The sequence below is a fragment of the Giraffa tippelskirchi genome, chromosome 11 (genome assembly GCF_054371585.1).
Source record: "Giraffa tippelskirchi isolate mGirTip1 chromosome 11, T2T-mGirTip1v1.2.pri, whole genome shotgun sequence".
Classification (NCBI taxonomy): Eukaryota; Metazoa; Chordata; class Mammalia; order Artiodactyla; family Giraffidae; genus Giraffa; species Giraffa tippelskirchi.
Window position 1 is genome coordinate 135,354,616 of NC_137285.1, and position 16,115 is coordinate 135,370,730.

The 16,115-nt window shown below is 50.1% G+C and overlaps 1 protein-coding gene across 1 annotated transcript in view; it reads right to left on the minus strand.

The window, feature by feature from the left end:
• ABTB2 (ankyrin repeat and BTB domain containing 2) overlaps nucleotides 1-16,115 on the minus strand; it is a 184,573-nt gene that overhangs the window by 15,906 nt on the left and 152,552 nt on the right. The window contains exons 5-6 of the mRNA XM_081541669.1: nucleotides 4,117-4,269; nucleotides 2,649-2,814 (exon numbers count right to left, since the gene is read on the minus strand). Coding sequence (XP_081397795.1) covers nucleotides 2,649-2,814; nucleotides 4,117-4,269 — 319 coding nt within the window. The remainder of the gene's footprint in view (nucleotides 1-2,648; nucleotides 2,815-4,116; nucleotides 4,270-16,115) is intronic.

The following is a 16,115-nucleotide window of genomic DNA, read 5'->3' on the forward strand; positions in this document are numbered from 1 at the left end:
GGGACATTTCCATGAACACTACAGGTCACCAGAGGGGCAAAGGTCACAGGCCTTACAGCCAGACTCCAGTACAAAGGCAACCCCTGATGTAAACTTTGTACAAGTTACTTGTACTCCTTTGAGCCTCAGTTTCTTTATCTTAAAAATGGGAATAACAACAGTATCTACCTCACTGAGTTGTTGTAAAGAGTATGAGTTACTATGTATAAAGTGCTTGGCCCAGCTAACTAAGGATGAACTAATTAAAATAATACAACACCACCATCACGGCTACCTTGCTACACTGACACATCCAAATCTACCCCAGGCCCTGGGCTGGTAAATCACCGTGTGAAGTGGTTTACATGCATCATCTCATTTAATGACCATACCATCCCTATTGGGGAGGTTCTGCTATTATCCTCGCTTCACAGATGAGGAGCAGAGAAGGGGACTGACTTGCCCCACAGTCACACAGTATGTAAGAGGATGAACTCAGACGGAACCCAGGCCTGCATGAGCCGAGAAGCTCTTCTCCCCAAGGCATCTCACACAGGGTGGAGAGGTTGACATGAACGTCTTGTGCTGTGAGCAGTTCTGAGCTTTTCTGAAAGCTGAGGCCCAATCCCTACTCGAATTTAGGTGGGCGGTTAACAGAGCTGCCCCCTCGCCAGGAATCTTCTCTGTGGCCAGTAACAGCAAAGGCCACAGTGGAAAGCGTTATTCCACAGCTGGATGCTGGCAAGCGTTTGTCTGGAGTCCCGCGATGTTATTTATTAGGTTATTTGTGTGTAGACAAGATCTCCCTACCTCATAAATCCTTGCCTAGCACCCAGAGATAAAGAAATGGCCCAAGATTAATCATGGCTGAGAGGTCTGTCTACCCCACAGATCATTCTACAAACACCGAGGCTGAGGGAACAAACAGGACTGGAGCATTGAGAGAAAAGCCACTGAGTGAGAACTTGACTTTGTTTTATTCCCCTTGGCACAAGCTTGACTTCTTTTTTCTCCACACGTCTGTATGTGATTCAGACTGTAAGCCAGTCGATGCACCTTGTAAGGAGAAACTACTTTTTTTGCATGTTGGTCCCTCCCCCTCAAGAGGTTAAATCAAGAGACACTGAGGGACAGATTTCAAGGATAATCATCCTATTGACACCAATAAACATGGAGGCACCTTTACGGAGCATTTACTAGGTGTGATGCAGAAGTCTAGGGGGCAGGCTCTGTTATCCCACAAGTTGGAGGTGAGGAGACAGGCTCCAGGGGTAAAGCAGCTTGTCTGAGCTGCCACAGCTATGATGGGAGGACTGAACTCCAGGCCCATCTGAGGCTGGTGTCCATGGGCTTCCCCACCCTGCTGCTGGAGGAAGAAGAAGTCTCCCCCAGGCTGGAAGTCCCAGAGCCCGCATTGACAGAGGCACCTTGGGGAGATACGACCCCCAGCCTGTCACCTCCCAGAGCCCTCCTGCAGCAGCTCCCTCAGCCTCGTGGTTTCCTGTCCCAGCACATGCCTGACTGTCCCGCCCCGATGCTCTGGCTCCCAGCATCTCCCTTCCCTGGGATGCCTTCCCCCACTCCTCTCCACTGCATCCATCCCCCAGCCCCTCCCTCCAGCATGATTCAGGAAGATTCCTTCTTTGACTGCTCCTGCCTGACTTGCCAAAGTCCACTCTGGCTTGGGTTCACCAGGCACCTCATCACAGCCTCTACCGTGTCACCATCTCATCTGAGAGTGCTACGTGACCTCTATGTGACCTCTCAGCTGCCATTTAACTTCCCCCAAGCTTCCGTGTGGACTTCCAAACTACAACTCCAAACTACCCTGGGGAAGCTCATGCAACTGCATCAAATAAAAATTGCATCTCCCACAGGCAGGGAAGGGCCTGGGGTTGGACTGCTTGGGTTCTTCTAATCCCAGCTTTGCTCCTCATTAATTGTGTGAGCTCTGTACCTCAGTCTCCCTATCTATAAAATGGGGATGATTCCTACATAACAGGGCTGTGGTCAAGATTAAATGAGTTAATCTGTGCAAAGTGCTTAGAACAGTGCCTGGAACACAGGAAGTGCTGCATAAATGCCAGCTATTCACAGCAAAAACAAAAAAGAAAGCAGGTCAAAAAACTCCAGTTAAAGTCTGCCTAAAATTCCTCCATCACCTCCAACACTTCTTGTCCCCTTTTCTGGCTTCATTTAATGCAGCGGCACTTTTCACTAACATACTCTGCATTTCGTGTCTTTGTGTTTCTTAGTATCTGTCTCCTCCTCTAGCATGTTAACTCATGAAGGCAAGGATTTCTACTGGATTGTGGCACACAGGATGCCCTAATACAACGCTCAGTGATCATTATCCCCAGCTTGCTATCAAGCTGATTTCTCTGGATGTTCTCCCAGTCCTGCATCATCCAGGACAGCCTCCAGCCTTCCAGTGAGGGGAAGCCGAATGCCCGTTACAAACGATTTCCAAGGGGTGCCTGGGAAGTCTCTGAATTGGCCATCTGCGTAGATGGCAGAGTATGATTCGGGAGTAACCCACTTCTTAGAAACACAGCTGAGTGGGTTGGTCTCAGGTCTGGGACAGAACAGACTGAACCACCCGCTCCTGCAGTCGCTCATCACTGCGGACTCTGGTCCTGAGCCTGGCTGGCGGAGCACTCGGAACGCACCTGGTCGTCCATGGTGTTCACCCCGTCGGGGCCCAGGGCTTCGATTGCCTGGCTGATGAGGTCGGTCCTTCCGCAGTTCAGCATGCGGAAGCCCAGGTCCTGGTTGAATTTTTCAGTAGCTGCTCGGGCATCCAGCCTCCGGAAGGAACTGAAACAGCATTCGGGTCTGCGCAGAAGAGACCAGGTATGTAAGCCTGGCTGTTTCTGCTAGGACACGGCCTCACTATGAGAGGTGACACCGCTGTGCTAGGCTGATGTGTGGCGTGAGGATGGGGTGGATGGGAGGACTGGGAATTACTATCTAATCAGCTGTGACCGGCCTTGTCGTGCTCAGTGACAGGAAGAGCACATGCTTCAGCTTTTCTATAAACACGTTAAAGAAGTGCTCTGAGCTCTTGGGAGCTGTCAATGATCAGAAATGAAATCCCCCACAAAATGATCTCTCAGGGGACTTTCTGAGGAGGAAGACACCCTGGCTGGGGCTTGGGCCACACACAGTACTCGGTTGTATATTGTTTTTGCACGGAGAAGGCTGTACTCGTTCTCAAGAATGGTCACTGAGGCCAAGTTCCAGTCCTCGATGCTCCATCCTCTCCCCTTACTGCTTCCAGGTGAGGCCCAGAAGCACCAAAGAGACGGCAGAGAGTGGACCAGACTCCCAGTTGCAGCCAAGCCCTCCTACCAAGGACAGCCATGGTCTGCAGAGGGTGCACCATGGGCTTTCAATAGGTGGCTTTTGCCTGGAGCCTTGATTGGGCCACAGAGTAGAAAACACATCACAGGATGAGGTAGTGGTATTTACAATGGAGACAGAAGAGGGGGAGGGTGAAGCGAGGCTCTCCCAGGTCAAGGATGGCCAGGGGAACGTTCCTCTGGAATAACTTCAAGAGGCCAGTCCAACACAACAGAGGCACACTGGGAAGGAAACTAAGGACCCAGGCTTGGGGCCACATGGGCCTGGCTTCAAATTTGGGCATGGTCAGCTTGCTAGCTGAGCATCTGTGGGTAAGTTACTGTTCCTCCTGATCCTCAGCTTCTCCATCTGTAAAATGAGCATTAAAGGCCCTTCCTCTCTGAGGTTGTCAAAGGACTGAGAAAATGCACATAAAATAGCAGAGCTCAGCACCAGCCTGCAGCTAGGAAGTGCCCCAGAAAGTGATGGCAACCACAGGGAGGAGGGCCCACTCTGCTGTGTACCCCAAATAGCCCCACTGTGAGTGCTGTCTCACCCAAAATGCAAATGGGAGTCTGCTCTGTGCCAGACCCGTGGCTGCGGAGGATGCACTGGAGAGCAGCCCAGGTCCAGAACAGATCAGTTCTGACAGGTGGGCTCACATAGAGAGCGCCTTAGAGCAGATCCAACGAGTGGGCTGCAGCCCCTGCTTTCGGCTCCCTCCCGATCCAGGAGAGTGAGGGAGCAGCGGGTTTACCCAGGCCCTCCCTGCCTCACTCCTCCCCGGTTCCATACTTGAGCTGCCGGGGCTCGCAGTCCAGGCCGGGCAGCAGCAGCCGGGCCGCCTGCCGGATGTCGCCGCTGTCCACGGTGAGGCTGCGGCGGTGCTCCGCATACGTGATGGCCACACGCATCCACTCCATCAGAGGTGGCAGCAGCATGAAGGGCCTGGGGGGCAGCAGAGAGAGAGAGGGTCAGGCCTGGGCAGGGACCCCCTTCAGCACCCACTCTCAGGACAGCCATGGAGGCTGGGCCCACCCCCGAGAGACCTCTGTGAGGGGAGAGTCATGTGGTGTGGAGAGGACCTGACCTTCCTCCTCATGGAGACCCCAATCTGTCCCCTTCCACAGGAGCTCTGTCAGGGCTTGGACGGAATTCCTGTCATGGGCCACGAGCAGAGCCTGAGGGCCTTAGGTGGCCCAAGAGGAACTGAGGACTCTTGCCCCCTCCACAGAATTCAGGCGGGCTCTCCAGGGTGCTCGGATGCAGAGGAAAGAGTCCCACAGACCCTGGTGTGCAGCTGAGCCCCTTCATCACCACAGACAACACCCTGAGGCTGTTTCCTTCTTTACTTGTGAGACGAGGCGATCCCCACTTCTCAGCACTACTGGAAGGCCAAATGAGATGACACATATCACACTTTACATGCGTGGCTGACAGCCGCTCCCTCAACTGACCCCTGGGCTGAGGTGGATCTAGTCACTTTCTGTGGCAGGCTGGGAGGCCCCGGCCTGGTGCTCCAGGTCCTCCAGGGAGGGAGTCCTGGGGCGTATGTCGCATCCAGAACCCATGGCCATGGTGTGAGGCAGCTAGGAGGCTGGGAGAGGCAGTTCAGCAAGGCTTCAGAGCTACAAACTCAGGGGGCACTTGCCATGGGTGTTTTGTGGGCCACCAGGGGGCGCCATTCACAGGAAGGTGACTACTGCCCCCTGGTGGAGCACTATGGTGGCTCTGCCACTCAGGGCCAGTCCCTGCCCTCCCTACCAAGCTGTCCTACCTGTTCTGGTCTCCCAGTGAGACCTCAGAACGCTCCACAGCCTAGCAGACCTCACGCTGCAGAGGGGCCCTGACAGACGGTCTTGGCTTCATGTCTGCCATCCCCTATCCCCCCCCATCCCACTTCCTCTGATATCCTGGGCTCCTCATGCGTTAGGTCCCTCAGACAGGCAGAGAGGTACTCTCTCCAGAAGGAAGACCGCCATCCTTTCTCCTCAGCTCCTGAATAAACCACCTGCACGAAATCACCTAAACATGTCCTCATGAGACTTCTAAGGTTTCCAAAAGCTTAGGTCATCTTCAAAGTTTTCAAAGCTTCCCTCTTTGAGGGCAAAGAATGCCTTTTATTTATTTATTTAATAAGATAACCAGATGGGATTTGTAAAAGTGGCTCATTTGGAAGTTATTTTGATGTCCTGGTTCTGGCATTCTGAAAATATACCTAGATTTGAATCATTTCACTGGTATACTGTGTGGTTAGTCACTCAGTCTTGTCCAACTCTTTGTGACCCCAGGGACTATAGCCGACAAGGCTCCTCTGTCCGTGGGGGTTCTCTGGGCAAGAATACTGGAGTGGATTGCCATGCCCTCCTCCAGGGGATCTTCCCAATCCAGCGATCGAACCCAGGTCTCCAGCATTGTGGGCGGATTCCATCTGAGCCACCAGGGAAGCCCAAAGTGCACTAACTGTACCAATTGCTATGGTGACAAGGTGGCCATAGGTTGGGAAAGGCTTGTAGCCCTGGCCTTCAGGGATGCTCATAACGTCACCCCAACTTACTTTTCAGCCCTGACTCAAACCTTTCATCAGGACACATCAGACCACCAGGCATTCATGGCTCTCAAGCCCACCCTGGCTGTTCCCACCTCCTCATAAGAATGAACCAGCTCTCACCTCTGCCCATCCAGATCCTTTTTATCCATCAAGGACTGGTTCCAATGCCACTTCTTCCAGAAGCCTTCCCACATCCCTTCTCCAAAGAAAATACTCTTCCTTCTCCAAGATCCCTTAGAATGCTATTCTAGAATGAATATGTCTCATGTTCCTGACTAGACTATTCCTCTTTATGACAAGAACGATGCCTCCACCATCCCTGGTTCTCCAAAGTATACCCAGCACAGGGCCTGGACACAACAGATCCTCAGTTAAGTCGAATACTGAAAGGATGGCTAAGCATCAGGAATGTGGCAGAATATATCTCAATTTTCAGTTCTGGACCAAGTCCTCTTTCTGCCCAGAAAAAAAAAATGACATACACTTCTCAAGGGCACAATGTAGACTAGTTAAGAGTAGGAAGCCAGGACTCTTAATGGGGAGCTTGTAGAATCCAGGGAGGAACCACAATTCATTTGCGAATTACTCTCCTGTTTATAAGATCTTCCTTGGTTGTGAATGCCCATTTGAATTCCCCCCAAATATTTTGGAATTTTACAGTTCTTACATCACAGCGCTGCAACGCAAGCTTAGACACATACGTCTACATATCAGTCCTTCTGATTCAAGGGGAAGGCTTTATTTAAACCACCAGCACTGGAGATTAAAGGGTAAACAAAAAGATAGTTCATGGATGTGCCAGCCATTCTTCCCTATTGTGGCCAACAGCCAAGACAAAGAACCAAGTGTGGCCACAAACGCTCTGAGCAGCATCTCCCAGCTGCACTACGGGAAATCCGAGAGGGAACTCAGGAAACCATGAAGTCTAATCAGATGGTGTCATGATTCATTCCCCAGGCTTGTGCCTCTTACAACTCAGCACATGAAAAGATGCTGCTGCTGCTGCTAAGTCACTTCAGTTGTGTCCGACTCTGTGTGACCCCAGAGACGGCAGCCCACCAGGCTCCCCCGTCCCTGGGATTATCCAGGCAAGAATACTGGAGTGGGTTGCCATTTCCTTCTCCAACGCATGAAAGTGAAAAGTGAAAGTGAAGTCACTCAGTCGTGTCTGACTCTTAGCGACCCCATGGACTGCAGCCTACCAGGCTCCTCCGTCCACGGGATTCTCCAGGCAAGAGTACTGGAGTGGGTTGCCACTGCCTTCTCTGGGTGAAAAGATGGAGTATTGGTAACTGGTGGGCAGATACTGGGGGCTGGTTCAATAAGCCTCCAATTTACCAACTTAGCTGGAGATGTGGAAAACTGAGAACTACATTTCCCAGACTCCTTTGTAATTAGACTTTACCATTAAGACATTGCTGCATGAGATCTGATAAATGGATGTGAGGCGGAGGTCCTCTTTGTGTCCTCTTTGCTTGGTTCTACTAGCAGACCAAGTCATAAAACATGAGGTATTACTTCCCCCCTGTAGAGCATTCCAGGGTCCATTTCCCAACTTCCTGAGTGCTTCAGAGACAGCAGTACTGCTTCTGAAGGCAACAGCAAAACCTTCTCGACTCCAGCTTCAGCTCTGAATTGCAGTTTCTGGGGTTATCTCAGAGGGAGAAGCCTCCCTGACAGCAAGTTTTGTATTGTTCTTGGTTGGAGTCATTCCTGGAGGTTCAGCCTTAAACCTGCTCCTTGAGCCCATACAATGATTCTTTTGGCACATAATTCCCTGCATTAAATCCCTTCCTGTTTAAAACACCTAGGGTGGTTTCTGTTCCCTGAATTGCACACTGATTAATATTCTCAACAAATAAAAATACTCCAGGGTTAGGGCTATCACTATGCCTCTGACTGGTGCCCACTTGTCCACACCCAAGGCCACTGCAGCCCCCCAAATGATCCTTTCAGGCTTTTCTCCTTGGCCTACCCAAGGGCTGACCTGTGGCCCATAGGAAAGTAAAATGAAGAGCAATTCATGGACTTTCTCAGTAACATCCTTCCCTTGGCCTGTGGGCTCCAGGCTACTATTTCCTTTCAGGTTATTTCATCTAGCCCATTGGGCATGCTGAGAAGCTAGCCTGCATTACTGAACATTCTGGAAAATCCCTATAAAAACTCCCATCTGTACTGGCCATGGCTGTGTTCTAACACAGGGTGAAAGGGCTCCAGAGGAGCAAGGCTGGGAATGATTGGCTATGCATCATCCCCAGGGTCTCTCTGGTTCCCTCCCAGAGAAAAAGGCCTGTTTCTCTCCTTTTGCCTTTTCACCAGGCTGCGCTGGGCTGCGAGCCACTGACTGTCCCCTCTGCTGGGCCTGGCACCTTGGACTAGTGGTTCTCAAGTGCTTTGGTCTCAGGATCCCCTTTGTACTCTTACAGATTATTGAGGCCCTCAAAGAGCTCTTGTTTACGTGTGATGTTCTCTCACTAATTACCGTATCAGAAATTACAACAGAGAACTTCAAATCTCTGAATACATAGGCTCACATCCTGTCGGGCATCAGAGTGTTACTGTGCTTGCATGTCACACAGTCTCTGGAAAACTGCCTAGGAACTTGTAAGAAAATGAGTGAAAAGGCAAATAACATCTGATTGTTATGAAAATAATGTTGACCCTGGGGCCTCCTGAGAAGTCTGTGGGACCCAGAGGGTCGCCACACCACACTTTGAGAACTGCTGCCTTAGACAAATGCAGCCTGGCCCTAAGGTAAGGCTGCTCTCAGGCGTGGGGCTGGGAATCTTGCCCTAGTCCAGTCAATTCTAGAATGATGTGTGGTTTACATGCACACTCCTGGCTTAAGGATCTGAGGATTCCACACTGAATCTTCACTGGGAGAAAACCCTAGTTTCTAGAAGCCACTGAACTGAGTCTATAACCTTGGGCATACCATTACCTTCTTTGGGCCTGTTTTTCTTTTAAAGATGGGGTTAGGTTAGTGGTTTCTAAACACTTACCATCATGAGAAACACTTTTGCTGTTATTTCACAGCTTCTGTAAGATAAAAGCTGTAACTTCTGCACAGAGGTCAGGTACACGGGCTCTGGAAGGAGACTGCCCTAGGCTGCAATCCACTGCACTCTTGATGAATTAAATTATAATCCTATGCAAGTTATCTTCTCATTCTAGACTCAGCTGCCCCATCAACAAAATGGGTATCAATAATAGGGCCACCTCACAAGACAGCCAGAAGTATGTACATAAAGTGCTTAGCACATAGTAAGTTCTTGGTAAAGGTTAGCTGTTACTACCATTTTAGTGTCTGTGGATAGAGAAAAATACATAATAGCAGAAAAGGCTACTATTAAATGCCTCAGCTCCAGCCTTCATCAAGCCCAGCCAATTCCCTCTCCACAACCCTCAACCTTCCTGCAAGTATAAACATGTAAAGCTTGCAAAACCCTGCCAGCGAGCTGCCCACCACCCACTCCACCCCAGCTCATAAAACAGAGCAACAAATGCAACCACTGTGTCGACTGTGATCTGGAGACTATTTCTGGTGGTGCAGGGCCTTGGCCGTCAAGAACCCTAGACGGAGGAAGGGGCAAGGACAACACAGACCCAGGGGCCACGGAGTCATGAACAAGCAAGGGGGTGAGGCAGTGGGCATGGGATACTGTGAGGGAGCTGCCGTCCTTGAGTGCTGCTGGCGGCCTAACCTCGGAAACACCACACATACACTTGCAAACACATCCGGTCGGGCTGCTACTGTGACAAACAAGGCCACTTAAAAGGGTCACCGACTCCGAGCATTTGTCTTTGTGTGCATAAAATAGCAATTCATGTCATGTGGAGAACTCGTAAAACATAGCAAAGAAAGTGGGCCTTTAACAGGAAGTGGGGTGAAGAGGAGGAAACAGGCCCTGGGAGGCCCAGTTTCTCATCACAGAACCCTTCAGCAGCAACAGCGAGACCAGCCCCAAGTGTCGTGACTCAGTTTCTCTTTTCCCTCTTTAATCAAACATTTGAGCCTATCAAGCCAACAGGCTCACAAGGACCCTCACCAGGACCAGGCCTGCAAAAGCCATTTTTTCCCATTAAAAAAGAAATGAAAGAGAATAAACTTCTTAAGGCTTTGGTTTTAAGAGGTCCCTGCAGCCTGGGGAAAAAAAAAAAAAACCCTGCCCCACTCAGCAAGCGTATGATTTATTGGGATTACAGTCCCACAAGCAATGTCTTAACAACATGAAACAGGAAACGCCTCTGATTTCCAGCTCAAAGCAAGCTCTGTTCTTCCTTGAGGTGGGCAGGGGCCTTGGGGAGACAGTCAGGTTGGCAGATGGGGCACAAGCCTGGAACTGGAGGCCCAGGCATGATAAGACCTTGTGCCTCTGTCCCCACCGGGCAGGCCAAGTCTGGGGCCAGTAGGTATGTCCCCTCTGTACCCACCATGAGGACTGGGTTCAAGTATTCAGGCAGGGGGTCTGGAAGGTGCCCACTGGCTGGGTAGGCCCTCGACACCCGGCCTGAGCTCAGCTCTGGGAAACCTGGGCCACGGTTTCTTAACTTCCACTGTTGACTGGGAGCAGAGGGGGCCCTGGGGCACAGGCCTGGCTCCTGGGGCTGGGAGGGTTTTGGGGAGGCCCACGATGCCTTAGGCTAGCTCCGTAAGGAGATGTCCCCATCATTGTCTAAGCTCAGCCCACCCCGAGGTAAGGACCCTTAGTCTAGGAAAGGAATCTCACAAGGACCAGCCACACAGATGATGGTCAAGGGAGGGGCTGGCCAGATCTCCCACCCTCAGCCCTAAATTTTTGCACTGACTTTGCCCTGCCTTCAGCAAGGGCTACTGCTGAGCCCTAGGGTGACCTTCCCTCCAATCCTTCTCTCTGCAGGACCTTGCTCGGAAGCACACTGCTTCCGCACCCCACCCTGCCATGCTGCCTGGATTGGGCCTGGCAAGTGGCACCATCAGGAGCCTGCGAAGATGCCAACCTTTTCCCAATCAAGTGCCAGCTCTTCAAGCAGAGACTGCTCTGGGAAAGTCAAGGTTGGCTCTGCTTTGCCAACTCTGAGGCCCTCACCCCTAGGTCCCCCAAGATTTCCGGAGGGCTGCGGTGGCCTAACACCAAGCCAAAGTTTCATCGATGGAGAATGAAACCAACATTGTCCCAAATGAAGTCAGATTCCACTCCCAGCACAAAGGACGCGATTCTAGTCTGGCTTACATCTTGGACTAATTATTTTTCTAGAATGGCTTGGTAAACCAGAGTGGTTTGGCTCAGCTTGGAGTTAGAGCTGAGCAGGCATCTCCCTTCTGACTCCAAGGACTATCTCCCCCCACACCCCCTTGGCCTTGGACCCGGCAGCTGACCCCTGGCAGAATCTCCACCTGGGGTCAGATGACTTCTGTGAGAGGCAGGGCTTAGGGCTTTCTTCAGGGAAATATGCTTTTCTTATTAAAACCCATCTGGTACAGATTAGAGGCACCAGAAAAACCTCTACTTACTCAGATATGCATATGGATATAAATTTAGATTACAACCAAGTCATGATTAGCTGTGAATGATTTCCCTACCTCTTCCCATTGGTTGCCTGTCAGGGAACCTCAACATGAGCTATGGATGGGAGGCCAATAGTGTAGCAATAGGGGTATCCTAGGGTATCCTGGCCCAGCTCCTGAGGCAGCCAGGATTACTCGGGGAACACAAACAGCTAGTGTGTACAGAGCATCTGCTAAGCACCTGGCACTGTTTTAAGCCCTTTACATCTATTGACTCATCTCATCCTCATTGCTACTTTAGGAAACAAGTATTATTATTGTCCCCACTTTACACATGAGGAAACTGAGGCCTGTAGAGGTCAAGTAACTTGCTCCAGGTCACACACCTAGTAAGTGGCAGAGCGGGGAGGTGGTCCCAGGCAGGGTATCCCCAAGGTCCAAGCTCCCAAATAGTACCCTTCACTGCCACCTAGCTTAGTAAGTTAACTCTGACTTCCCATTTTCTGGACCCTACGCCACCTCTTTCATCTTGGGAATGATGAATATTAGGCACGGTAACTGTGTAATCTGTCACCAAGCTGGACCACATTTGAGAGGGAAGAGGAGTGCTCCTGCCACCAACACTGGAACAGCAGGCATAAGAGAGAAGTGTCTCAGGCAAACACAAACACCTGGTCACCCTAGCATTTAGCACTTGGGTAAAGCATCTTGCCTGGCTCATGGGTCCCCTCCAGGCAGTGGGAGGCCCTCTCTGCCCACCAGCCCTGGGCCTGGTCTCCATTCTGCTCCTGCACAGCACATGCACGCTAACTTGCTTCAGTCGTGTCTGACTCTTTGCCTCCCCATAGACTGTAGCCCACCAGGCTCCTCTGTCCATGGGATTCTCCAGGTCAGACTACTAGAATGGGTGGCCATTTTCTCTCCCAGGAGATCTTCCTGACCTAGGGATCGAACCCACATCTCTTATGTTTCCTGCATTGGCAGGCAGGTTCCTTAGCACTAGTGCCACCTAGGAAGCCCCAACACATACACCAGTTGTAATCATTTTGTTTGTTTGCCTTCTTCTTGTCCGCTTTCTCCTCAGACTATACTTTCTCTGAAGGCAGAGATTGCTGTTGCCCATCCCTCAGGACAGAAGCCCATGTTAGAGACTCAACTTTTGAATTTAGAAATGCACAGCACGTCTCTCACTCCTGGAGGCAGAGCTGTGAACATGTTCTCAGGGGTCCAACTCTTACTCTAGCGCTCTCTGCAGGGTCCTGGAGCTCTAGGTCAGCCAGATGAGCTCATGAAATGGGGAAGCACTTCGTCTTCCATGCTTGGAGGCCTGAGCTGACTTGGGTATTAACAAATGGTTCTCTTCAGAAAAGAAAGAAAATATTCCCCTGATGAAAAGATAACCATTTCACAGGAGAATTTTCTACCCAGGAACCGCTTCCTGGGGGAGCTCAGCTGACTGGGGCTAAGGCGGTTTTTCTGGGAGGGTAGAGCTGTCCCAGGGAGGGACCGGCAGGTGTGGTTCAGCAGATGTCCATGTGGCCTTAAGCTGAGATTCAGGGGACACAGCCATCTGTCTTTGATAACTGGGCCTGACTCCAGGGTGGCCTCTTATGTGGGTGGATGTTACAGATTTCAGTGGAGACTGCACCCCTCCACCCTCTCTCTCCCAACAGGTAGGGCTCCCAGTGCTGCGAGGTTCAAGGCATCTATCTGGCCTGTCTCTCAGGCCAAGGCCCTCCCACATGGTGGCCTGGCTGGTCAGCAGCTGGCCCAGCCGGCCGAGTATCTCTGCTTCCCACACACCTGGAATAGAGTAGGGTGAAAGCAGGCCTCTCTCCACCTGGCTAGGGTGTGGCTCCCTTGGCCTCCCGGCCACACCTCACCCATGGGGCTCACTGCTGCATGAAGATGCAAGAGATAATCACCTAGGCTCAGCATCTGCGATGGCTGACAAGAGACCACAGCTCTTTCACCATGTGAAAGAAGTCAGACCGGCAAGGGCCTCTAGCCCGTTCAAATACAAGCTCCCTCTTTTGAACACAACGCTTTCAAAACATGGTGAGGGTGCTTGTCACCACTCATGGACCTCGGCCAACAAGTCAGGCTTGGGGGGAGCCTATGGCTTAGCTGTTCTGCTCCATTTATCCTGCGGACACCTGCTGGGCAGTGGGGTGGGGGTGTGGTCTTTTATTTAGTCTCTGAATAGGTATTCCTGTCTGGATTCAGTTGGGAATCATCACACAGCCTTTGCCTTCTCCCATACCCAGAGTCTAAGGCAGAAAAGCGACCCATTCACACAGTCAGGTGAAGAGTTTTCAGAAGAAACTTTCCTAGTGGCCCAGTGATTAGTTAAATCTCCATGCTCCCAATGCAGGGGGCCTGGGTTGGTTCCCTGGTCAGGGAACTAAGATCCCATGTGCCACAGCTAAAACATGCCACACACAGCAATGAAGATCCCAAGTGCCGCAACTAAGACCCAGCACACCCAAATCAATCAATCCAACCAATGGCTCAAGTGGTAAAGAATCCACCTACAATGCAGGAGACACAAGAGACAAGGGTTTGATGCCTGGGTCAGGAAGATCAACTGAGCACGTGATGAATGGATTAAAAAAAAAGTTTCCAGAAACTTCTAGGAAGAGGTAGGGGGCGTGGCTCTTGAGGCCTGGCAGAGAAGCATGTGTGTAAGGAGGACATTCCCAACTGGTAACCAGTGAATTTGACCTGTACTGTAGAGGCAGTGCACTCCAACTCAGCCAGAGAAAAAGGTTCCCAGCATTTGATCATGCTTTCTGTACCTCCAGCCCAACTGCAGCTTCAGGGAAGATGCTGGCCTGGGCAGTAAAGCAGTAAAGCCACATTGCTAAGATTTGCTGAGGACCGGGCCACCCAAAACGGATGGGTCATGGTGGAGAGGCCTGATAGAATGCGGTCCACTGGAGAAGGGAATGGAAAACCACTTCAGTACTCTTGCCATGAACAGTATGAAAAGGCAAAAATATAGGACACTGAAAAATGAACTCCCCAGGTCAGTAGGTGCCCAATATGATACTGGAGATCAGTGGAGAAATAACTCTAGAAAGAATGAAGGGATGGTGCCAAAGCAAACAACGCCTAGTTGTGGATGTGACTGATGATAGAAGCAAGGTCCGATGCTGTAAAGAGCAATATTACATAGGAACCTGGAATGTTAGGTCCATGAATCAAGGCAAATTGGAAGTGGTCAAACAGGAGATAGCCAGAGTGAACATTGACATTCAAGGAATCAGTGAACTAAAATGGACTAGAATGGGTGAATTTAACTCAGACGACCATTTTATCTACTACTGTGGGCAGGAATCCCTTAGAAGAAATGGAGTAGCCATCACAGTCAAAAAAAGAGTCCGAAATGCAGTACTTGGATGCAATCTCAAAAACGACAGAATGATCTCTGTTCATTTCCAAGGCAAACCATTCAATATCACGGTAATCCAAGTCTATGCCCCGACCAGTAACGCCGAAGAAGCTGAAGTTGAACAATTCTATGAAGACCTACAAGACCTTCTAGAACTAACACCCAAAAAAGATGTCCTTTTCATTATAGGGGACTGGAATGCAAAAGTAGGAAGTCAGGAAACACCTGGCGTAACAGGCAAGTTTGGCCTTGGAATACAGAATGAAGCAGGACAAAGGCTAATAGAGTTTTGCCAAAAGAATGCACTGGTCATAGCAAACACCCTATTCCGACAACACAAGAGAAGACTTTACACAGGGACATCACCAGATAGCCAATACCGAAATCAGACTGATTATATTCTTTGCAGCCAAAGATGGAGAAGCTCTATACAGTCAGCAAAAACAAGACCGGGAGCTAACTGTGGCTCAGATCATGAACTCCTTATTGCCAAATTCAGACTTCAATTGAAGAAAGCGGGGAAAACCACTAAACCATTCACGTATGACCTAAATCAAATTCCTTATGATTGTACAGTGGAAGTGACAAATAGATTTAAGGGACTAGATTGGATAGACAGACTGCCTGATGAACTAAGGACAGAGGTTCATGACATTGTACAGGAGACAGGGATCAAGACCATCCCCAGGAAAAAAGAAATGCAAAAAAGCAAAATGGCTGTCTGAGGAGCCCTTACAAATAGCTGGGAATAGAAGAGAAGCAAAAAGCAAAGGAGAAAAGGAAAGATATTCCCATTTGAATGCAGAGTTCCAAAGAATAGCAAGGCGAGAAAAGAAAGCCTTTCTCAGTGATCACTGCAAAGAAATAGAGGAAAACAACAGAATGGGAAAGACTAGAGATCTCTTCAAGAAAATTAGAGATACCAAGGAAACATTTCATGCAAAGATGGGCTCAATAAAGGACAGAAATGGTATGGACCTGACAGAAGCAGAAGATATTAAGAAGAGGTGGCAAGAATACACAGAAGAACTGTACAAAAAAGATCTTCATGACCCAGTTAATCACGATGGTGTGATCACTCACCTAGAGCCAGACATCCTGGAATGTGAAGTCAAGTGGGCCTTAGGAAGCATCACTACAAACAAAGCTAGTGGAGGTGATGGAATTTCAGCTGAGCTATTTCGAATCCTAAAAGATGACGCTGTGAAAGTGCTGCACTCACTATGACAGCATATTTGGAAAACTCAGCAGTGGCCACAGGACTGGAAAAGGTCAGTTTTCATGCCAATCCCAAAGAAAGGCAATGCCAAAGAATGCTCAAACTACCACACAATTGCACTCATCTCACACGCTAGTAAAGT